Raw genomic sequence first — 25,483 nt, forward strand, 5'->3', positions numbered from 1 at the left:
AGGGATCTGCAGGCTTCTAACACTTTGGCTAAAGTCAGCATTTCTAATTTTATCCACAGAAAACACTGGGTAAATTTTTATTTATATATTTGTTTGTAATTTGGATTTACATTTAGAAAATGGGATTCATGGGACAGTAACTGTGAGAGATAAACTGAGAGTCAGCAGCTCTCAGGGCAGTTATGACAAAACCAACAACCAACGATCGCTTAGTTTCAAAGTTCTGAAGCACAGGGCAAAGAGTCCATAAAAGGGTGAGAAAGGGAGGAAGAAGAAGATGAAACTGTACTGTCACACTGACAGAATGCAATCAATTGCTTAATATGGTTTCAGTCTAGTTGCAATAAAGTTTTTTATGAAGCCACCATTATGAGGTTTGTATCTGGGAGACTTTTGCTGAGTTCAAAACTAGGAGCCTAGTTAAGCCATGTTAACTATGGTGTAGATTTACAACCATTGCAGCCTGGTCTATGGAATCTGACTGCAGCAAGTAGAAAGAAACTGCTTATTAGGAATAGCACTGGTGCTCATATCAAATTTGCCAAAAAGCACCTGGATGACCTTCCAGAAAAATATTCCATGGACAGATGAATCAACAATAGGACTTTTCAGGCAACATGGCTGTAATGAATGATAGAAACCAAACACTGAATTTCGCAATAAGAATCTCATACCAAATATCCTGCATGGAGGTGGTAAAGTCATAGGTTGGAGATGTTTTGCTACTTCAGCACCTGGATGATTTTCCATTACTTTGCTACAGAGAATTCTATAGTATATCAGGCCATCTGTTTGTCAGCTGAAGCTAAAATGCAAACACGTCATGCAGCAAGACAATGATCCCAAACATACAAGCAAGTCTACAAATGAATGGATGAAGAACCAATTCAGTATTTTGCAATGGCCAAGTCACACTCCAGACATAAACCGAAAGAAATATTGTGGAAGGGTCTAAAATGAGCAGTCTGTGCTAGAAAACCCTCAGGAGTTATTGAACTGAAACAGTTCACCATGGAGGAATAGGCCAAAATTCCATACAATGATGTGAGAGTCTGATCAACAGCAACAGGAAAATGTCTGATTGCAGGTACTGACTCTTGGAGGCAATTATTTTTTCATACTGGCATATTGCTATTTAGATGATTTTGGGTATGAAATAAATGAGTCAAGCATACCAATCTTTGGTGTTATTGTTCACCCAGATCCCCCTTTATACCAGTAATACATAAAAGTTCTGATAACATTCATACAAAAATTCAGAAAATCCAAAAGGAGGCAAATGCTTTTTCACAAAACTGTATTAATGTAGCATCTGTAAATTACAATTTTGTTAAAAGATCATTATAGGAGGAAGATAGCAAAATAAATACAGTTTAAAATGTCATTTTTGAATCCACAAGAGCAAAGCTTTTTAAAGTTTAAGAAGCTTACTATATTAGTTGCAAATGATCCAATACTCCAAAGGTTAATTTTCAATTTTCACTGTGAAAGGTTACTATTACATTCTGACCTGTAAATTGCATCTTTCCGTTAATACCCTATCATCTCATTTGTGTCCCTTTGCAACGAGGACTTGAGTGTTCTATATTTGGTGACTCACATCTGTTTATTATTTAGCTTATGCTTGGCTTCACATGCTAGTTGAGTTGGCAGTTTATAGCACAACCACATTTCAGATAGTTATACCTGTGCGCACATAGAAATCAAGGAACTAAGTCATCAGATTTTGTAGTTATTAGATTATTCTAAAAATAAGCATCCAACAGTTAACAAAATATATTAAACACATCAAAAGTACTCGGAGAAAACTGAGAATACATTATGACTCTGATTGGATAACCTGACAGCTGCTCCTTGAGGTAACCAACTCACCTACCTGCCAGCAGTGCCGTTCATGGATCACCCACCGTTGTATAATAGCCATTTTCTGAAGTCCTCCCAGGTGGAGGAGATTAAGAAACAAAAATGGCTTTTTTTCCCAGTTAAAAAGAAATGGGCCCTGTGGTAAACTGGGGTTACCATCACTGGGTAACCCCACACTTTTGTCCCCCCCTTTCATGCAACCTATGTAGGCTGATGGCACATAAAATATAAAGTTGTCAGGCCCCTTTAGAGCTCTGCCTGCTTTGAAAGCAAAGAGAGTTCCCTTCCCCAACTTCATCCACAACGGTGTGGATTCCTGACATGGTTGACTGAAAGTAGTTTGTTTGCTCCAAAGAGCCTTGGGGCTATTTCAGATTCAAAGTATTCCTTTTGGGCTAGTTTTCAGAATCAATAGGCTGGGTTTGAATATTTGTATAACATCCTAATATTACTCCAAGTCTAGTTAATTGCATCATGTGAGCAGAGTCTATATAAACATATAACCTTGCATCTTACATTTTTCCTTTGTTCATTAAAACAATGTTCACAGAATCAGTTCATGGGCATGAAACAGGAGCCAAAATCTAGTTTATTTTGAATACAGTGCCTCTGTACTACCACCAAAACATTTGGACTGGTTCTAGGAATGTTTTTTCCTTTTCTGCATTCTCCTAATCCTTTGGTTCAACAAGAAAAAAAATTTTTTTTTTACAATGGTAGACACTACACTCGCTGTCTTCTATGGGCCTCTCTGAGCCATTAGCTTCAAACTGTTTATAAAGGCACAGGGTGGGGAGGAGAGATACCACTTTGGAAGCAGATATATCTCCTCCACTAAAGAGAGAAATGCTTTAATAAATTCCTTTGCCTGGTCTAAGAGTTGGGGCTTTGGGGGTTTTTTTGCACAGAGATGATACAGAGAGATAGAGAGTGAGAATTTAGAAATGTAATCCTTCTGAATGGCAAACAGAACTACCTCAGTATTTTGCTATTTCATCTGTTGCACATGTAAATCAGGCCTTAATCCATTTGCTGAGGATTCCTAGTTTTAGGCAGACTGAAGGGTCCTCAGATCTATTCTGACTTGCATCAGCTTTGCTCCATAGACACTGGAGACAAACACTTCTTCATTGCTCATAGATACCAGTTTGGATAATTCTAACTAACAAAGCTGGTGCATGTACAGCCTTGAATCAGCTTGCCCTCCTCCCTTTAACTGTATATTCTATTACAACTAACAATTACTCAGTTATGACAGGAAAGATCAGAATGAGGGGCAGATAACACATAAATCACTGTTTCCCATTGGTATTATCATATGCACCAATCCCACTGCTGTTCCAGAACTAGTATGAGATTAGCTCATAAGATTTAAATGCCTCTGTGATTCAAGAAATACATGCACAGCATAAATAATAGCCATTGTTAAGCCTTAGCCTCAATACAGCATGAAAAAAAAAGAGAGCACCAATTCACCTTCTGACCACTCTGACCAAAATTGCTCCCCAAAAAGGAGTCTACCCACCCCCAAATCTAAACCGATTATTCCATTATGTTTCTGGTTTTGGACTCCTACACAAATAAGGACAAGCTTACAAGATCTAGTATGCTTGACAGAAAGTTAAATAAAATCAGCAATAGTCAGGCATTGTTCCATTTACAAATAAATCAACCTCTTTCTCAATATCTAGCCATAATTATACACCTTCTATCACTAACGAAGTGTTTGTTCTTCTTCTCTATCCTGCCGGAAAATAACAAGGTATCTAGAAACTACTAAATCTCTCATACTCAATACATTTACTTTAGTTTTTTTTCCATTCCAAGGTGACAAAGTCAATACATATCCTGCTCCTAAAGTAGATGCAGCAGTTGAGGCACACTCAAAAAGTTTGTTTTTTGTAAGGCTTGGGAAGCCTCAAAGAACTAATGTACTGAAAATTAATGAAATCCTCCTTCTGTCTCAACATCTTACCTTTTGGAATAATTTTGACATATTCTAAACATATTTATTTCTAGAATTACATTTTAAAACTTCTTTCAACTCTTTTATTTAATAGCAGGGTCAGCAGGGCCAAGAAAGCCTCAAAGTTTCTTTTTATCCTATTTGCTCTTCCTTTAATTTTCTATCTGCATCACATTAATATCTAATGATATAGACTGAGGACAAATTTTTGCAAATTACTGTAAGAAGTAATAATTCGTAATAGATATGTCCAGTGTACAATTATTCTGATCTCCCCAAAGTATGTATGTATGTATGTATGTATGTATGTATGTATGTATGTATAACGGTAATCTCATAATGAAAAATGAGACCCATCCACTGATAATGATCATTAGGATTTAAACATGTTTAACTTTAATTCACATGATAAAATCACCCTGTTTCCATAAAATATTAACATAGTGTTTAAATGTTCTAAGTGTTGGAATTATAGAAGTTAAAATACCATCAATTAATAGCTAGTATGTCATTAAATATTGAGATTAATCATTCTTTCATACCAAAGATGGATTTCTTTTGATAACAAGAATTGTCTGGATTTTGTGACTTTTGAACCCATTGGTCTACCTATTTATTTCTTTTTACCTTGTTTATTTTATCATCTTAGCACCAGTTTAACTGAACATGCAGTACAGTGTCAAAAAGCCAACTCTGCTTCTGCTGTTTGAGTCCTCAACATGTTTTACTTCCTTGCTATGCTGTTGAGGGCACTAAGAATAGACAAATGAAACTTTCCATTCTTTCAGAGAAAATGAAATATTGATCACTTATCATAAGAAACAATGAGTCTGGCATAAGTAGAGCTAATGCTATGAATACAGAATAAGTTACTAATCTGAAGCTACAGTAGCTATATACATTATAATGATGCACTGGCATTAGTTTCTTTAAAATGTATTAGGGTGCATTTGAATGGCTAGGGTTTTAGATTCTAGCAATGGAAGAATAATCTGTACTCTAAATTGTAACTTGTATTCTAAATTGTAACTTGTATTTTTCTTACAGTTTGCTGTGAACTTAATCTGCAATCTACTCTGTATATTATAAACTTTAAGAATATTATTGCATACCACAGTACAAAAAAATTGAAAATATTTAATATTAAAGATTGGATACATAAAACTAGGATGCTAAGCGTATTTTGATAGGTCACTTACACAGTGAAAAAGAAAACATCAGCTGAGCTGTTTTTGCTAAATAAAGCTCCAGGGTACAATATCCACAGCACTTTATTCAATAAAAATACTTTTAAAATAGTACTTGTGTGATTGGGAAACACTAGCATCATCCGTCAACCAAACTGCAAGAAAGCTCAATACACTAAATAATGAACCACGTACATTATTTTCCTTAGGCTCCAGTAATTTGCAGGCATTGCATCAATATAGCTTTTTAAAAAGTATGATGAAGACCTTCCGGTCTTTCAAACCAATTTTTTTTTTTTAATCCTACAATGAGTTTCAGGTTATTTTAAAGATGTGCATCTTTATAACAAAATTTGAAAAATCATTAAGAAAAGTTAAATTTATAAAAACACTTAGAAGACTGATTTTAAGGATTACAAAATGATGATTAGTCTACATCTAAGCAATCTAAATTCTGATTGACTGTGTAGCCAAGATTAGCTACAAATGCCTGCCTGAATAAAACAAAGCTATTTTGCTATAGTAGAAAACCAGGGGCAAGCAGAGACACTGTACAGAAAGCTGGGTTGACTGCATTTTAAATAGTCCAAGTTTTGGTATAAAGAAATCCAAAGTTTGTTTTCTTACAAATCTTGAAGTATACAAAGTACAAATCAAGGTTTTTCTTTTCTTTTTTATGTAATTGTATTGAAGTTTTTAATAAACATAGTAAAAACTAATGCAAACTAAACTAGAAGAAAAAAGAAAAAGAAAAGAAAATTTCAGAAAGTTCAGGAAAAAGAACAAAAGGGAAAGAAAAAAAGTAAAAGGCAACAAAGACAATAATAAAGAAGTGACTTCCAACCTTCATCACACCAAGTATACAGGTGGTCCTCAACTTATGACCACAATTGGGACCAGAATTTCTATCACTAAGCGATGCAGTTGTAAAGTGAGATGTCACTTGACTGCATCGCTTAGCGACCGCAATCCCAGCAGTTCCAGTTGCCGTTGTTAACTGAGAATCGCGGGCTGTTACGCAAGGACCCATGCATATCCAAGCCATTCTGGGCTTGGTTCCTCCCAGCCCTGAGCCTCAGTAAGGCGATTGCTTCCAACTTCCCCCATCTGCCTATCTCCGCTCATCTCTGCCCTTTTGGCTGCTCTGCACCCTGCTTTGCAGAGTGGCAAGCAGCCCCAGAACTGCGAGGCTCTGGGGCTGCTTGCCACACCTGAGTAAGCCGCAGCCACCCCAGCCCAGTTCCAGTCCCCCTTGCCACCCTGCTCTCCAAGACCCCTGCTGCCCTGTGATCCACCACCCCAGCTGACCTTTGCCATCTTCTTGCTCCCACTGGTGACGAGGCATGCCTGGCTTGGCTGCTGGGCCAGGCCGGGCTGGACTTCGGCTGCAGGAAAAAAAAAAAGCCAAAAGCAGCCCCAGAGTCCTGGTGTGCCAAAAAGTCGCTTTGCAATAAGCTCCTGGAGCATGGCGTGCCAAAACGCCCCTTTGCACCACACTCCTGGTGGGGCTGAGCTTTTGGTTCACACTGCAAAAAAAAGGAAGCCAAAAGCAGCCCCTGAACAGCAGCATGCCAAAATGCCCCTTTGCGCCATGCTCCTGGATGGGGCTGGGCTGGGCTGGGCTTTTGGCTTTTTTTTTTTTTTTTGCAGTGTGAAGCAAAAAAAATAAAAAATAAATTAAATGCTTAAGTCTCTGTTTAAAATTTCTTAAATCCAAAGAAGAAGGTAAAATTTACCAGGTGTCAAATTAAGCTCACTGTTTTGAAGGTCTCTAATATCCCTAAAATGGTTAAATTGAACATTTTTGAATGTGATTAGAAAGTGAGTTTGGCTGGTTTAGTGTCCTTATTAAAGACTCTGCTGCTGCTGAGAGCAAAGATGTCATCTTCCTCAGTGCCTGGCACTCAAACCTGCAGAAGACTGCTGTTTTACAGTCTCCTCGTGAGAAGCTGTCACTCAAAGCACTCACAGGAGATCTCCCATTCTCTACTTCTCTGGAGAGCTTCGAAGAACCGGTTTACTCGCTGGTCTTTCGTTCTACACAGCAGTCGTCATCTCCACTCATTTGCGGAGATTTCTTCAGTCAGCCATGATTTACAGCAGAAGCCCACAAATCAAGGCTTTTCCTGTATTTGTTCACTTTCTATATTCAGGAGACAGCACTCTACTGATCTGCTTTTCTACTTCTTTTTAGCCACTTTATGGCCCAGTTCCCTCAAATCAGTTTTCAAACATAAAGCCAATAAAGTACAGCAGCTTACAAAGGCCAGTAAAATGTAGTAAATTACAAAGAATACCAAGAGAGTTTATACATCCTAAAAACAATTAAAATAAAAGTAAAAATCAGGGTAAAAACAATAAATTAAAACGCAAGGTATTAAGATGAATTCATTGGAGGTGTGCATAAAACAGAAAATATGTGTTTTGGTTCATCTCTAGAACGAAACAGTCCTGCTCAAATATTCCACCAAAATGGCTTGAGTGTTCTTTTTCTGTTAGAACAAACTTGAGACATTTTTAGTCTTCTGGCTATATTGAACAATGGAGACTCAGAATCAGCTGCTGCTTCCTTGTTTTTCACCCCAGGTCTATAAAAGTAGTTGGATGGTAGTCTTTGTTGGATACTATCTACCATTCAAATTGTGTAAAATATGGCCAAGGGGATGATTTTGAAACTATTACAATAAATCTCCACAAGAAACAGTAGGAACACAACAATGGCTCCAAAAACTAAAAATTCATTTGGAATAATATTATCAGAAAAGTTCCCCCAGGAAAAAACAACAACAGAAGTTTCTTCAATTTGATTAAATAATCCCTTGGTAATCAGCCAACAGAGAATATAAAAACATTTTAGCATTCATTTCAATTAATATATGATCCCTACAAGATTTTCTCAATGTTTTGAATATTTCTTTTTTTAAAAAAACCCTTCTTGGCTTGGCTGATTTTCTTTCTTTCTCTTGGCAACCCTGCCTGAAAAAAATATAGCAAAAACATTGTCCTCTCCCAATGCTTTGTTTGCACATAGGGTATGGCTGCCAACCGGAAAAAGCGAAGAAATCCTCCAAGATTTCTGGTACTTTTAATTGTATCAATACAACAAGATATGAACATATGCATAGAATACACATATACACCAAAATTCAAGAAACCAACCAAACCCAAGAGGGTATTGATAGTCTTCACATTTATTAATTTCAGCAGAATTATCCACAATTCTAATGGACAGCAAAACTGAACATCCACCTATCTACCCACATGAATTGTATCTTCCACATAGCACAATTTTTAAAAGACAGCATAACTTGGGCATGCAAACTGTCTTCTTCTATCTGGCCTTATGCTAAACAGCTTCTTTCCTCTGAAACCCTATTCCCATACCAGCCCATCTAGTCTAATCAAGAGCAGTGGGACATGACCTGTCTCTGCCATTAAGCTAGCCAGACAGGAAAATTGAAAAAAAAAAATGTCCCAAATACAAGTAGCAAAACAACAGCCTACTTACAGTTGGACCACTCAAAACGATGTGCCTTGAAACAGTCATGTTTTGCTTCATACTCAGAACAAAAGTGTTTCATGGTTTGAACAAAACTTTCAGAACATGTGTTTTTCAAGCTTGGGACACTGAAATGGCCATCTTCAGATCAGAACATTTTCACCTTGCTAAAGTTAATGGCTTGAGAAGCCCAACATAAAAAGGTATATTTAAAAAGATGTCTAAAACATACCTGGGATATGGTACACCTGGTTTTATTCCACAGGAGAAATGCCAAATAATTGTAAATCAAATAAATGGAATATACACAAGTAAATGTAATATATATATAATTGGCATAATCCCTTGTGAATAAACAGTCAGCTCCAGGGGAAGGATCTTATGTGAAAGCATGAGCATGCACAATAATTTGGGAAAGCACTTTACATGGCTGCACTGAACCTTCAGGAAGATGTGACTGTTGATGTTTTGAGGATCAGTATTGCCAAAATCAAAACACATCTCCAAATGATCTGTTAAGTCTGCCACATCAGAAAACCTTGTCTTCTTGTAAACTCTAGGAACAGTTGCTGCATTCATATGACAATAGTGCAAATTAAATTATGGCAGCCTTACCTCATCAGGGCTTGAAGCTTGGTACGTTCTATTTTCATCACTGAAATCCTGATCTACCTCTGCATATTCTGTTTCTCCAGTCACTCCTGTTCGGGATTCATACACAGGCGTAACATTGTGACACAATGCAATAGCTTTTACTGCTTCATGTATTCGATTGCTGACCGGTTTTCGAACTTTAGGTGCAGAGGACTGCATCTTTCTGGAGGGTGTTGAGCTGGTACTGTTTCCACTAGACTGTGTATGCATCTTTGAAATATAAATAGAATATTCAGATAAAGCAAAAATGCTAATTTCTTTCCCCTTATCCTGGAATAACTGGATTATGAAGTTCTATGTTTTGTTAATTTTAAGATTTTTCATCAAATGTTTCCTTCTTTAATTATGAGTCCTCTTTTTAATACCTAAGTTTAACTTTTTATAGGAAATTCATAACCTCAGACCAAGTTTTCACATGGACATAGACAAATATTACTCATTTCCCCCTTCTGTTGGAGAGAAGGACTGTCTGAATTAGAAACATGATAAAGTCATATGCTTCCTTATATACATGGATTGGGGAAAGAAGACAATACTTTTACCATGTTTGGACAGAAAGCTATGTGAACACATGAAATAGGTATGTGAATTGCTTTAAAGTAAAGATAGTTTTGGAATAATCTGGAGTTTTTCTTAAGGGAAACTTTCCATGTTACTTTTCCTGATATATCTCATCACTGCTCTTAAGAAAAGCAGGAAGCCAAGTTGTCAGAGATGAATCAGGAACAGTGCCTTTTAGGAGTTATGTTGAAAATCTACAAAAGCTTGTACCTTTTGCAACCCTGCTCTCAACATGTGCCTTAGCAGTATATATTATGAAAAGTAAAATGAAACCATTCTTTAGAGCAGGGTTGCAAAAACTGACCCTGCCTGAACTCAACAAATATCATTATTTGGGACCCTAGATCTCTTACAAGTGAATGGGTTCAAAAATTCAGCCCCTTTTTATATTTTGAATGGCAGTTAGGTGACTAAACATGGGCTTTGCAGATGCTTGTACCCTAAAAATTCCTAAACATTATCTAAAATGGGCCTTTTGTTTGGAATGTGGACTCTTAATATGTGATGCAAAGCTTGGTGTGACCTTTGATCCAACAGAAAAGGCACACCTCTACCTTAGACAGAGAGGATCCTCATCCACAAAATTAATCAAAAAACATCTTATTGCCTTCACAGAAATAAGAACTGTTGGGGTAAAAACTGCTCTTACAGTACTCGCAAAACTGTATATTAAAAAGCAGGACAAGACATGCTAATATTGTTATTGTTACTATAAAGAATTATATCGGGTTAGCACTGTAAAACAATCTCTGTCATCTTACCAGTATTATCAAACTAACTTTAGATTTTCTCTAGGGTAACAACACTGAAGGCAAGCAAGCATTTTTTTGACTCCATGTACTGGACACAGAACTGTGAATATTTTACCCATCAAATTACAGTGTAGTCTAATAAAAGGTTTAACTTTCTGATCATTTGGCACTGTTGCCCAGCTATTGCTTTAAAACTTTGCCTTTGCAATCTACTAACACTGATGCCATTATAACTACTAATAAATTAAGCAGATTTGCTCCTTCTGAATTATGTTATGTTTATTGATGCTTGTATAATTTAATTTCACACAAATTCCATTAAAGATTATGCCCTCTATCACAAAATGCTTCCAGTGGGGAAATATAATCAGGTTATAATAGATTTGTGTGCTTCAGTAGAGGGGACCTACTTGACTATTGTCATCTTAATAAAACTGAACACAAACAAGGGGGAAAAATCAATACCACACAAGAACCATTGTATAACTGGCTGCATGAATAGTCATTGCTTAAGTAAATAAACGCACAAGAGTTACATTTGGAAGTAACTATTAAACAGCTACTTATTTTTTATGGAAGATTACTTTTCCCTAACTTGTAACAAGTGGCAAAAATGAATTTATTATTGGGATATTTAGAATTCAGGGGGAAAAGCCTTAATGAAATAATTTACTTAAGTGCAAAAAATTATCTCGCCTTTCAAAATGCTTTAGTATTTAGTAAGAATATTGGATTCTCCACTCTGTTGTGTTATCCTCATTTGAAAGTTCTAGGTTTATGACAGATAAAGGGAATGTATCATGTAAATTAAACAGACTTTATTCCATGTCTCCATTAATTGTGGCTTCTCCTTTTCTCTTAAACTTGCATAGTTCTGTGATATATTGTGACCTAAGCAAGATGGGGAAAAATATTGTATAAAAGTGTTACAAATTGTATTATAGCTCAACACAAGCAACTGGTCTTCACATATGGATGTGTTGTACAGAATGTGAGGTAAGAGTGTGATCATATCCACCTACCCATTTCTAATATTTTTTAGACTTTTTATCCCGCCTTTATTAATTTTATAAATAACTCAAGGCAGCGAACATACCTAATACTCCTTCCACCTCCTATTTTCCCCACAACAACCCTGTGAGGTGAGTTGGGCTGAGAGACACTGACCCAAAGTCACCCAGCCGGCTTTCATGCCTAAGGCGGAACTAGAACTCACAGTCTCCTGGTTTCTAGCCTGGAGCCTTAACCACTAGACCAAACTGGTTCTCCGTTAGTTATTTTTATAATAATTATTATAATTAATATATAATTATAGTTTCTTAATTATTTTTTATAATTTTGGCTTATTATTATCCTTATGTATATAAGCTTGTGCACTGGGCAATGTTTATATATATATATATATATATATATATATATATAATCTAGAAGCTGCAACTCAGTAAAATAAGCAGAACAAGAGACAATGTGTGGTAGGCATCATTAAAACCATTAGAAGTTGCCATGCAGCTGAAGTATTACAGTGGTGATGAAAATCCTGGACTATAAGCTGAGGGATATATATATATATATATATATAATCTAGAAGCTGCAACTCAGTAAAATAAGCAGAACAAGAGACAATGTGTGGTAGGCATCATTAAAACCATTAGAAGTTGCCATGCAGCTGAAGTATTACAGTGGTGATGAAAATCCTGGACTATAAGCTGAGGGGTCTTCAGTTTAAATATTTTAAAAGTGAATTCAGTATTTTGCATACGGCATACCGTATCTCAGCTTTTTCCCACATGTACCAGTATTATTATGAGCATAATGTAAGAAACAAGTGTTTAAGATTTTTTTATCCTGCCTTTATTATTTTTTTTTTTTAATAAATAACTTGATATATGTTTTTGTATATCTATCAGCTTTTTCCAAATATAATTGCTGTACGAATTCATGGAATGATCTATGTGGCACAATTCAAACATGAAGAGAAAAACACAATAAACTATAGCTGGTGTGGGTCTTCCGGGCTGCGTGGCCGTGGTCTTGAAGTCTTGTTTCCTAACGTTTCGCCAGCACCTGTGACCAGCATCTTCAGAGTGCAGGAGCACAGACAGGAGCAGTTCTCTCTGTGCCCAGGGTGATGTGACCCTTTTTGTGGGTATTTATAGAGATCTGGGGGGAAAGGAGGGGGGAGATTGGGGGTGTGTGGGTGGGGTTGGGTTACTGAGTGGCTGCTTGCTTTGGTGTCAACATCTGTGTGTATCTTCCTGGGGATTAGGCAGGGTTTTTCTTCTATTGAATTGTTAACGAGGGGCTGCTGGGGGTGATTAGCAAGTTCATTGTGTGAACTGTTCACATGTCCTGGTGGTTGAGCTGAGTTCGTTGACTTTTGCAAGCTGTATTTTTCAGGATTGGTAGCCAGGTTTTGTTGATTTTTAGACTCTCCTCTTTTTTATTGAAGCTATGCTGGTGTTTGTGAATCTCAATGGCTTCCCGGTATAGCCTGGTATAGTGGCTGTTGGTGTTGTCCAGTATCTCTGTGTTTTCAAATAGGATTTTGTGTCCAGTGTGCTTGAGAGCATGTTCAGCTACTGCAGATTTTTCTGGTTGCTGTAGTCTGCAGTGTCTTTCGTGTTCTTTTATCCTGGTATGGATGCTGCGTTTTGTGGTCCCGATGTATACTTACGATGGGTCTGAGTGGGATCGAGTCTTTGTGGATTTTGGGGAGTCCGTATAGTCTGGGTGTAAGGGCTTCTGTCTTGCATATGCGGACTCCCCAAAATCCACAAAGACTTGATCCCACTCAGACCCATCGTAAGTGCCATTGGCTCCCTGACATATGAATTATCCAAACATCTGGCCACCCTTCTACAGACCCACGTTGGACAGACTCCAGCCCACATCAGAGATTCAGGACATTTCATCGACAAAATCAGCACCCTGAAACTCAACCCCACAGACAAACTGGTCAGCTTTGATGTGGTCTCCCTGTTCACCAAGGTACCAGTGAGGGACACCCTGGCACTCATCAAACAGATCTTCCCAGAAGACATCACAGCCTTATTTCAGCACTGCCTAACAACCAGTTACTTCCTATGGGATAATGAGTACTATGAACAGATGGACGGTGTCGCCATGGGAAGCCCCGAGCCCAGTCGTAGCAAATTTCTACATGGAACATTTTGAAAAACGGGCTTTAGAAACCGCACCCGTTACCCCAACAGTCTGGTTCCGATTTGTGGATGACACCTTCGCAATTTGGAGTCAGGATGAAGAAGACCTAGAGAAGTTCCTGAACCACCTAAACAGCGTCCATCCCAATATACAATTCACCATGGAAAAAGAAGTGGATGGCCAACTTCCATTTCTAGACACGTTGGTCATACGCAAACCAGACCTCAAATTAGGACACAAAGTCTACAGAAAACCCACCCACACAGACCGTTACCTACACAAAAACTCCAACCACCACCCACGTCAGAAAAGAGGCATTATCAAAACCCTCATGGATCGTGCCAATCGGATCTGTGAAACCCAATTCCTAAACTCTGAACTTAACCACCTTAATTGGGTCCTACAAGCGAATGGCTACTCCAAGAATGAAATAAAAAGAGCCATCGAACCAAGAAAGCAACATGCGACTGAAGAAGAAAAACAGCCACCCACCGACAAAGTATTTCTGCCCTATATCAAAGGGGTCACAGACCGCATGGGAAAACTCATGGAAAAGCACAATTTCCAAACAATCTTCAGACCCACCAGAAAAGTACAAGAAGTGCTAAAATCAGCAAAAGACAAAAGGGATCCCCTCACCGCTGCAGGAGTATACCGCATACCATGCAGTTGCGGGCAAGTATACATCGGGACCACAAAACGCAGCATCCATACCAGGATAAAAGAACATGAAAGACACTGCAGACTACAGCAACCAGAAAAATCTGCAGTAGCTGAACATGCTCTCAAGCACACTGGACACAAAATCCTATTTGAAAACACAGAGATACTGGACAACACCAACAGCCACTATACCAGGCTATACCGGGAAGCCATTGAGATTCACAAACACCAGCATAGCTTCAATAAAAAAGAGGAGAGTCTAAAAATCAACAAAACCTGGCTACCAATCCTGAAAAATACAGCTTGCAAAAGTCAACGAACTCAGCTCAACCACCAGGACATGTGAACAGTTCACACAATGAACTTGCTAATCACCCCCAGCAGCCCCTCGTTAACAATTCAATAGAAGAAAAAACCCTGCCTAATCCCCAGGAAGATACACACAGATGCTGACACCAAAGCAAGCAGCCACTCAGTAACCCAACCCCACCCACACACCCCCAATCTCCCCCCTCCTTTCCCCCCCCCCAGATCTCTATAAATACCCACAAAAAGGGTCACATCACCCTGGGCACAGAGAGAACTGCTCCTGTCTGTGCTCCTGCACTCTGAAGATGCTGGTCACAGGTGCTGGCGAAACGTTAGGAAACAAAACTTCAAGACCATGGCCACACAGCCCAGAAGACCCACACCAGCCATCGTATGCTGGCCGTGAAAGCCTTCGACAATACACAATAAACTATACTTTATCTCCCATACTGCATTTGTTGTTTTTGGGTATATATTTCAATATGTATCAGATTTATGCTGAAAATATATTAGCACTTTTTACAAAGTAGTTTTAAATTTACATGTAACTTATTTCAAGAAAAAGGTATTTTGAAGCAATGTTATTTACTATACTTTGATAAATGGTAGCATGTGGTAGACACATAGAATATGAGGATGAAGCAGCTCTTAAAATGAATAAGCTGCATCCAGGTTGCCATATGCATTCATTTGGGGAAACCTCCTTTGCCCTGCTTCACCCTGGTGCTTGGCTTCTATCTAGTCCAGGCAAGCAGTAGACATTTGAGTTACACAAGTACAAGTGCAGGGCTTGATGAACATTTCATGCCCCTGGAATGCAAGAACCTACTGTATGCATCAGGGGCAAAGTTGACTATATAAACTCCATCTGATGACCTCTGATTAACAGTGTATCAGTTCAGACTGACAAAAAATATGATGAGGCAAGAACACATGAGCTGCCACCACTGAGCTGTTTTGCAAGAGGCACAGCCTCTTTGCAGATCTTTATACTGAAAACAGATGAAAGGGTTTTGCACTTCTTATACAGTGCTATTGTGTCCAAGGAAACTTTGTGTTATGCTTTTATCCTTTAACTATTCAAATCCAAAGCTGAAATTTTGCCTATGAGAACAAATACATTCCTAAATCAATTCCTTCATGTAGGTAATTTCACATGGATTTAAAATATTTTTCATCATGTAACTGAAAATATAATTTACAAAATAAATAAATACCAATAGCACTGAGATTTCACAGGACTCTAGCTTTTCTTGCATTGGGCTTTATTAAAAAATCAGTCATATTAAGGAAAGTAAAAATAAATACTAAATACCTGGGAATATGAATTGATAATATGATTTTGAATTTCATCCATTGTGTCTGTTCCATATGAAACAGTACCTAGGTGGAGGCGCTTAAATATCATCTCATTCTGGGTCAGTGTACCTGCAGTACAAACATTGAATACATGCAAACTATAAGTTTCATGATGAAAATATTCTTTGTGTTGTAAGTTACAATAAATCCATTTGACCTACTTAATATTCAAGATACATTGCATTATCTGGATAAATAGAAAAAGAAGATTGTGGAATTACATTCAGCTTTAGAGTCATAGCACCAAGTGCTAGCATTCTTAAGGTGGCTAAACCAAAGCACAAAGGCCTCTAATCTCTGACCATAGGTACTATACTAGTACAGCACTGCACTCTTTTGGGCTAGTAGGGACATTGAAGTTTTGAAACTATATCACGTGGTTCTCCCCAAATGGTTGCCGTAATGGGTACAGCTAGTCATAAAACACTCCCTTATCAGAATACAGGATTATAAGGTTTCTCCCACCCAGGTTGTTCTCTTCCTACCAATCCAGTGTACCATTGCTTTTTTTCCTTTGCACATAAACATACTTCCAAGTAATAAATGTTATGTGGAGCCCAGAGGCATTCTTGTAAATAAAGATGATTGCAGAGGGACTATCTTTGCTTTCTAGGAAGCCACAGGAATAGTATTCAACTTGACATACTATTGATGACACATGCTAAAGTAAAACCACAATTTAATAACTCATTAGAGGGAAGAGTGCCCATTAACTCTGCATTTCCATAAATGAAACAGCTTTTCATATCTTTATTTTGTTTGTGGTGGTCATGTGACAAAGTTATGCTCTTCTGGCATAGAATTGGTGAGATAAGCATCATTACTAAACAAAGAATTGAATGGTCCCCAGTGTTGTGGTTACTGAACTTATTCATGGGATCAAACCTCAAGCTTAAAAACAAGGAACTTATTATTTAGTTAATCTTAGCAGTTAAAATCATAATTGCCCAACACAGATAATTTAACAATTGAGAGGTGGATTAACAAGGCATCTTCAATTGCCACATTAGAAAATATTATACATAAAGTTAAACAATGAAACACCAGGGGCAGGAACCACAATTCTATCAAATTGGATGGACTTTATATTTTATCTTAATTGCAAAATAACTACTATTGGCAACACTTTAGACACACAGTAAACATGAATGTGTATGTGCAGCAGCTCTTTTTTATTTATTATTTTTTCCTATGCATCATTGATTTATGTTATTCAGTTACTTGATATTGTTTGTCAATCACAAGTCAATAAAAATTGAAAAAGAAAGCCCTCTGAATTTCCATTAAATAGAATTACACAAATGACATGAACTGACATCAATGATGTCCAAATGCCAATTATATAGATATGCAAATAATGTATGTATAAAATATTTCTATTACATAATTATAATTATATAAATTGATGCACATAACACAAATTGTCATAGTTTGGAAAAAATGGACTTTAATATTTAGGGATGCAGAACTAAAATTCTGTCCACTGCATCCAAACATTTGCTGAATGTTTGGAGAATCACGACTTTACTATATATGTAGGGATGTGCAATGTATTTTTAATTTGAATCATTTCAAATTTGAAATGGCTGGAGTCTAAAATGGGCTGTTTCAATAATTCTGGAACTGCCTGGAGTTCAAAAGTTTTTTAAACTTAAGTCTGAGGGATTTCAAACTGAAAACTCTCCCCAAATGATCAAAGAAGCCTGTTTTTATACTTTCACATTTTAAAGTTATTTTGCACACAAAAGGGGGAATTTTGACTTTAAGACAGATCATGTTCAAAACATTTTGCACATCGCTACTATACAATAAGCAATATTGATGATGTGTATTTCAATGCCCTAGTGGACAATGACTCTCTGAATGTAAAAACACCAAATCAGGTCAACTCTTTTTCTTGTTTCTGTTAGTACAATGTTCCTGATAAAGAATGTAAGAACCAGTATATTATACTAGACCAAGACCTAGCTGCTAATACTATTTTGGTACTCCAGTGGTTACAAGAAGTCCACAAGAAGCTCACAGATACTAGGAAATGTGTACAGTTGTACATTCTACTCTCCCAATATTAGCACTGAAAGGCATATTTCCCTCATACTAGCCAGCATGGGTACTAACCATCAGATGCAAAATCCTAGTATTCCCTAAGAACTAAGCCATATCTGCTAGAATATTTTGGCTGAAAATCTATTTCTCCATATATATTTCATTAGTACCTGGAAGTAACAACCACAGAACTTTCTCCCTCCCTTGCCAAAGAATTTTTTTCCTCACTGAAATAAAAAAAAGCTTTGTTATATCTACCATAGATATAAAGAAAAGAAAAGAAATAGCTGCCCTAAGAATGTATTGAATTTGAAATAAATTTCTCTAATTTTTTCAACATGGGTCAAATAATTATTTTATTTTATAGGCTTGATACAATCCATTAGTAAATGACCACATTTACTAATAAAATAAATAGTGATGAAGACTATTACTCTGTTTAGATAACACATATAGCTATTTAATGAAATTAGCAATTAACTGATCTAAACGTTTTCAGAAGTCAGTACAACATTCAGTTTTTTAAAAATACTGTATTGTAATCTTTGAGTGCTCAAGAATCTATTTTGTTTACTTTTTAACTTTCATGATTTTTTTTCAGTTTAGTTGAACACCTATAGAGATGGAAGTAGAGCAGTTCTACTTTGTTTATTTAACTTATATTCCAGACCTCCTCTAAGGAGCATAAGATAGTACTAATATTTTATTGAAAGGATTTGCAGTGAATAAAATGTTAAGGCACTCAGTTTTAATAGGTAGGATTATATGACATGACAAGACATGATTGCAAGCATTCTTTCTATCTAAGGAAGGGCCTCTGATCTAATAGAAGTTTTTTTTCAGCAATTTTTCTTCCTTTCTGCTGCCTTCCATGCCAACTCATCCTTTAAAATGGGACATGTATTTTTGCTTAAACATGCTTATGTGCCTCATTTCACAATTCAGACATCTAGCCTTTCAATAATGTCAACATTAATCATGTCATGTGAATATTAATAAGAATTGCAGAAAGAAGTTCTTTAGCTATGAACTGTGTTCCTTTAGAAAAAAAAATGTACTACTTGGGGAAGCATGTTAAAAAGACCATGTGGTAAAGCAAACAGCTTGCTATCTCTAGCAGGCTACTGGAAATTATAACTACTTCCCATTTCAACAAATTTAGCCTGTTAATTGGTATCAAGCCTTGAATTTCAGAATCAACCCAAATAGTATGCTTTTAGTGATCACTTCCGATCTGTAAGAAACTATAGGGTGTCAGTCAAGGAGGGACATTATGTTCACCATTGTCAACAGTGACATCCTTGATTCCAAGAAAGCTTTAATTGAAGAGTGAGTGATATAGAGTGTGATGATAAGGCAGAGGCCAGAAGTCATCGATGGACAGATTCGTTTGTTAATTCAGTCAAGCAAGTTTATATACATAATAATTAAGGTTCAGTAAAGGGTAAACAATTCTATTTTTTGGACAATGGGGATATTGAAATTACTCTCATTTTATCACTTCCCAGAATGTATTATTATCTTTATAGTCCCTTTCTATTTTTAAATGTGCCAACATATTACCATTAAATACATAAGATAACAGGTATTTTCCCCTGAGAAACATTTTAATACAATTATGGCTATAATATCTTATATGTAAAAATAGATAATTTTTGTAGACCAGAAATTTAAATTTAATCTCATGTCCTCCATTATATGTTAGTTAAATATAACATCATAGTAGAAATAGGCTAAATCCTTGAATAACTTTAACAATTGTTTATATATTAAAGTTGTTTAAATTAATTAACATATAACTTTTGAATCCAAAGGGGATTATATTCATGCTTTTTAGATTTACTTATAACAGTCTAAATCATTCTTTCCAGTTACATTCAGTGCATTCTATTCTCTTGTTCATATGTTTATGCTCAGTCTTTATCATACAATTGTCAGGCCAAATTATTTTCAGTGTAACTTTAGCATAACTTTTTACACATGGACAAATGCATACTATATTAAAGAGTATGACTAGGGTGAATCATTCCCCCACATAGCAATCAATAGGACTTCTGCAGTTTATTTAAGTGAGGTATTTATGCTGTGAATCTGTATATAATTATGTGCGCTGTCCCACTAAAATAAATACATATAAATTTATATCAGATCCATATAAATCTTCCTGAAATGACAGGGGTGGCACACTTGAGCTCATTCTATAACTCTACAGTATTGGGCCATTGATAAAATAGACCTGTTCTAACAACATGTAAATCCAACCTCCTTAGAAAACATAGAAAACAGTTTCTCATTAGGTGATTTAAACAGGGATGTGCAGATTTCAGAACTGAAAAAAAATTTACAGTTTAAAAACAAAGACTTGAAATTGTGCTTGAATTCAAACATACAATTTCAGAAAGGGCTGCATTTCTGAGTAGAACAAACTTTATATTAAACAATGTTAAAAAACAAGGTAGGATTTATATTAAATCAAAAGGAAAAACAATGATTTTAGGTTGTGGAAGGGTTCCAATCTTTCCTTCTTCTTTAAATCATTAGTGCCAATTACCAACTGTCTTAACTCAGAATCTTTTCCTCTCCCTTCCTATCACAAATGTTAACATTTTGGAGACTGGATTCATTTAGGGACTGTTGTGCTTTAGGAAGAATAGTATAAACCTTTGAGAGGAAAAGTATTTCTCATGTTTATGCCTCAAAGAGCAGGGCAAGTACCAACCCACACAGTATTTCTTCTGGTTGGGTGGCAGAAACAACTTAGATTAAATGGAACAGCTGCAGTAGGGAAGGAGATATATATTTCATAACTACTTAAAAAGTATTTGTTTTATTTGTAGTCTCCATGCAAGTATACATATTAGTATAGTAATTTGGTATAAGCTGTATTGGATTAAGAATAAATTTCTAATCTAGTTAAAGGTGAACAAGACAGATAGCTACCAACAGTACAATAATAAATGGTATTGTTCCTAAAACTCATATCTTAAGGCTGAGACACTATACAAATGCACTTTTTATTATTATGAATATGCTTTTACTAAGCCATGGTTTACCAGTATTCCAGACCTCACCTGATCCATTAATGATTAATAAATTCTTATATGAAGGATTTCATTTTTCTGTCCTTAGTCTCCTATTTGCCCATCAATTGAATTATCCTGAGTTTGAGACAGTTACAGGCTATAGTCAAGACACAATGAAAACTTGACTTGGATTTTGATAATGATGAAAATAATTTTGTTAAAATAAAAACTATTATGGAATATATGATTCTACTGCTCTCATTTTTACATCACAGAATTTGTTGGACTTGAGTTCCTATCAACATTTGCATGTATGGTATCTGGTCAAAACAGGTCAACAGAAGCTGGAGTCATAGACATCTGGAACAAAACTCAAATGATAGGGGAAAAAAAGATGAAATGTGTGTTGTAATGTCACGATGCAAACCCTGGCCTTTTTTACTAATGTCCCACAGTCAGGTGATTTACATGACATTGCAATGCACATTTTGCCATTTGCCTCTCTTGCCTCCTGTGGATGCCTATGGCTGGAGATCCAAACAGATCTAAAGGGCTGCAGATGCTCACGTTTCATCTACCTTTGCTGAATTCAAGACTGCCCCCAGAGTGAAGCAAACCTTTAGCAGTAGTGCTTGGGTTAATTATGTTAAACAATATAGAATCTTGTGGTATGTTTTCAACAGACAAATGAAATGCTATTCCCCATATATAACAGGATAAAAACTGGAAAATGTGGAAGGGTGAACAAAAGGAAATATTTATGCTACATATACTGTTCTGCAACCAGATTCCCTCTAGAGCAGTGTTTCTAAATCTTGCTGGCTGGGGAATTCTGGGAGTTGAAGTCCACTCATCCTAAAGTTGCCAAGGATGAGAAACACTGCCCTAGAGAAAGGGAGAAGGGCCCATTTCCCTTATAAAAAGTTAATAAGATCAAGAAAAGATTTCCCCTTCAGTCTGCAACATAGCTTGAATGCAGCAACAATCAGTGGGATAAATGTTAAGAGAAAATTCACTGGCCATCTTAATGTCACCTTAACAAAAATGGTATCCTACTCAGATAAAGCTAATGCCTCCAAAAAAACAACTATAGAAAGTGCACTTGCTATCATCCATTGGATAAAAGAAAATAATTGGAAAAAAAAATAAAGTTTTGACTTAAACTAAAAGTAAAAGCAATATTTAGTATGTTACATCATGTGCTGAGTCAGAGTGCAAAGTAAATAATTTGCAAGCTTACCAAGTTGAAGTGAAAGCTATGCTGGCTGGGGAATTCTAGGAGTTTAAGTCCACATATCTTAAAGTTGCTAACATTGAGAAACAGTGATGTAGAGTTTGCACACACCATAATTTCAAATAATTCAAACAATTCATTAAGACGTAAGGCATAAGGCATTATTATATGTCATTGGGAGTCACTGGGAGTTGGGAGGCTTATAGATTATTTAAATGATCAAACAAACAAACAAATATCTTAAAAACAAATTTCACCAACAGATGTGAATGCTGAACATTTCCTGGTAGGAGGGTGGAAGGCAGAATTTAAAGATGTGTAAAATAAATTTGAAATGTTACTTGAACTTGAAACACAGCATTTAAAGTTTGAAATAGTACTTTCAGTTTCAGTATGGGTCACTCAGACCTTCAGGAACCATTTCAAGCTCAAAACTGCACCTGAAATAGACCTGCTTCAAGCACTTCCAGAATGGTTGGAACAATCCATTTCAGACTTGAGCCAGCTGTTTGGAGCAGAAAATGTTTTGCATTTGAAACATTCTGCCTACTGCTAGCAGTGATAAATTTAGTCAGTAAAAGAAACCAAAAATAAATAAGGGAATAGAAGTCTTTTGTTAGATAATACAAGTAACAAAATATAGCTCGCCTGCAAAGAAAAACTCCTCAGAATAATTTCACGACACTGTTGCTGTGGTGACAAAAACAGGCCTTTGATACCTTGCCCCCTTGAGGCACATGTATGTACATTTTCTCAACACAGAGAAAAAGTTATAAACACCAGCTTGTAGACTCCTAAATAGAGCTCTGTTGTCACATATAATTGGACAAAACAAATTCTTATAATTTAATTTACTGCTTAATTTTAAAACACGTTTTCAGAATTTTACTAATGTTTTAGTGTTGTTTATAAGTAGCAAACTCCAGAAATTTTAATGAGAGATTTCTAGACTGCTATTTATCAAACATGTTCTTTATAGAATTAAATAGCTTTGCCCACAATTATATCATTAAACACAGAAGAAAAATAATATAGAGATGTTAGAGGACTTGGACCTGATGAAAGTAAGATAGAATGGAACGACAAATTGAAACTGGCTAGGGAATGTAGATACTCTCCAAAATCCATGCTTGCTATGCTAACAGAAAGGTAAGGAGTTTTTGTGAAGAATTCCTTCTTCTATCACAAGATGAAATATTTCAGGAATATTATAGGTTTCCTTGAGATTTTTATGGCCTGATGAGGAAAGCTGGCAGCCTAAGATTAGGCCTGAAATTTGCTATGCCTAATTTAAAAGATAATATTGAGTCATCTTTTTATCTGATTAGGACTACAGCTTCCCAACTCTGAAGATGGGCTCAATAATTTGTAGTGAAAATGAAGAAAACTGAAGTTCCTTGCAAAGCCCACTGGACACTACATTTGATCATTCCATATGTGGAAATATAAATACTCATCCAATTCATATGAAGGAACATCACATTTATAGGTACCAGATGGAGAATGCAGTATGTATAAGAATCTTTAATAAATATTTGTAAGGATTTTTAATTTTTATTTAATTTAATTTTTAATGAGTCCTATCATTTCAGCGTACCAACGTGGAAGAATTGCATTTTAGGTAAGGGCCAACAGATCTTAGCCCCAACATGCCTCTCTTAATTTGTTTTAATAAGTTTGAGAGTTGAAGCAATAATGACAAAATAGATCCTCATGTGGTCCTACTGCTGACATTGATAGATCCATCCTCATGTGGCCATAGATACCTCATGAAATGAGAAATTATGGATCATGGTGATCACCAAAGAGTCTTCCAAGGGACTGGAATTTCAAGTCTTTGTCTCAGGGGATACTGAATCTTCCTCAGAAGATGTTCTTCTAACATCCTACACATTCTGAGCTCCCTGGAGGAAATATGATAAAGAAGATGGGAACACATGCAGCATTATTCATTGCTAAAGAAAGATGAGCTAGATAAAGGGACTGATGGTATTTGCACCATAAGCCCATGTCAGAGTTCACCAAAACTATGGTTTAGCATATAGGAAGAAACCTGACACTGTGATCTAGATAATATGGTAAACAAATCATGAATGAACCTTCTGTGATTTTTTTAGCTGTGCTCCCTTGCAGGGGAGCAAAGCATACTAGCATATTTTTCTTGGATAAACTTTTATTTATTTAAATAGAAATATTTCTGAGTTGTCCTTTGGCCAAGAATGAACACTATTCAATAGTTTAGAGCTTTAAAATTAGGGCACAATTTTAGAAAACTGAACAAAATTAAAAAGAGAACTATTTAATGACAATGGGCAGGACTAATACATTTAAAATCACTCAGAAGCCTTGAGAAAGAAAACTAAACTTAAAATTAGACAAAGAATAGAACAGCCCAGTCAGACCTCATCCAAGAGAGTTTTACAATTGGTGTACTATGATAAACAAGGCCTTATCCAGATTTCCACTTACCTCTTATGTATATATGGAAGTAGTTGATATTATGAAGTCATTCCAAAATATGGATAATTAGAAGAAAATACCATTACCTGGCTATCCAAAATACTAATTCATGATCTGCATTAATTTATAAAAGGATGTTCCTGTTTTTGCCATGTAATGCTTAACATATGTTAACTGTAGATAAATTCTAAACACAAACCTCCAGTGTTAACACATTATTTCTTATTACAGGGCTTCCCCAGTAGATTATGAATTCCATTACTCTATGCATCTGTTCAACTATTACATGTGTTAAGTATCTCATTTGGTCCACACAGCCGCTAAAATGTTAATTACAGCACTCAAATGCGCGCATATGCATTAGTAAATAACTGTGCTTGGAAGATGGTTTTTATTTGTTATAATTGAATACTATGGTTGCTGTCAGGAAAGGCAGGGAAGTTGCAGTATCACACTCTAGATGTCAAAAACTTAAATAAATATTGCCAAGTATCTTTGTTTTTTCTCTTTGTTGTAGGAACTTTCATGCCCTAGAGAGACTGAAATGTCATGCTCAGCTGCCCTTGGAAAACACTGGAAACAGCATTCCCCCCAATAATGGATGACGCCTTTCTGTCAAACTTATATGTGATTCAAGTCCAAACAACCTGGCACTTTGGGTAATGGATGCTATAATTAAAATGTGAGTCCTAAAGAACCTGTTGTTTTAGTGGGTGTTTTTAGTAATGGCTTTGTTCTACATGAA

General features: G+C 36.3%; 1 protein-coding gene across 3 annotated transcripts in view; it reads right to left on the bottom strand.

The window, feature by feature from the left end:
- ATP9B (ATPase phospholipid transporting 9B) overlaps nt 1-25,483 on the bottom strand; it is a 174,542-nt gene that overhangs the window by 36,469 nt on the left and 112,590 nt on the right. For all 3 annotated transcript variants that reach the window (XM_088131013.1, XM_088131011.1, XM_088131012.1), the window contains 2 exons: nt 15,932-16,044; nt 9,131-9,379 (listed from right to left, as the gene is read on the bottom strand). In XM_088131013.1, coding sequence (XP_087987139.1) covers nt 9,131-9,379; nt 15,932-16,044 — 362 coding nt within the window. The remainder of the gene's footprint in view (nt 1-9,130; nt 9,380-15,931; nt 16,045-25,483) is intronic.

The sequence above is a fragment of the Python bivittatus genome, unplaced genomic scaffold (assembly GCF_059951505.1).
Source record: "Python bivittatus isolate LINGU-HERP-01145 unplaced genomic scaffold, Pbiv_v1 ctg000840_np1212, whole genome shotgun sequence".
Lineage (NCBI taxonomy): Eukaryota > Metazoa > Chordata > Lepidosauria > Squamata > Pythonidae > Python > Python bivittatus.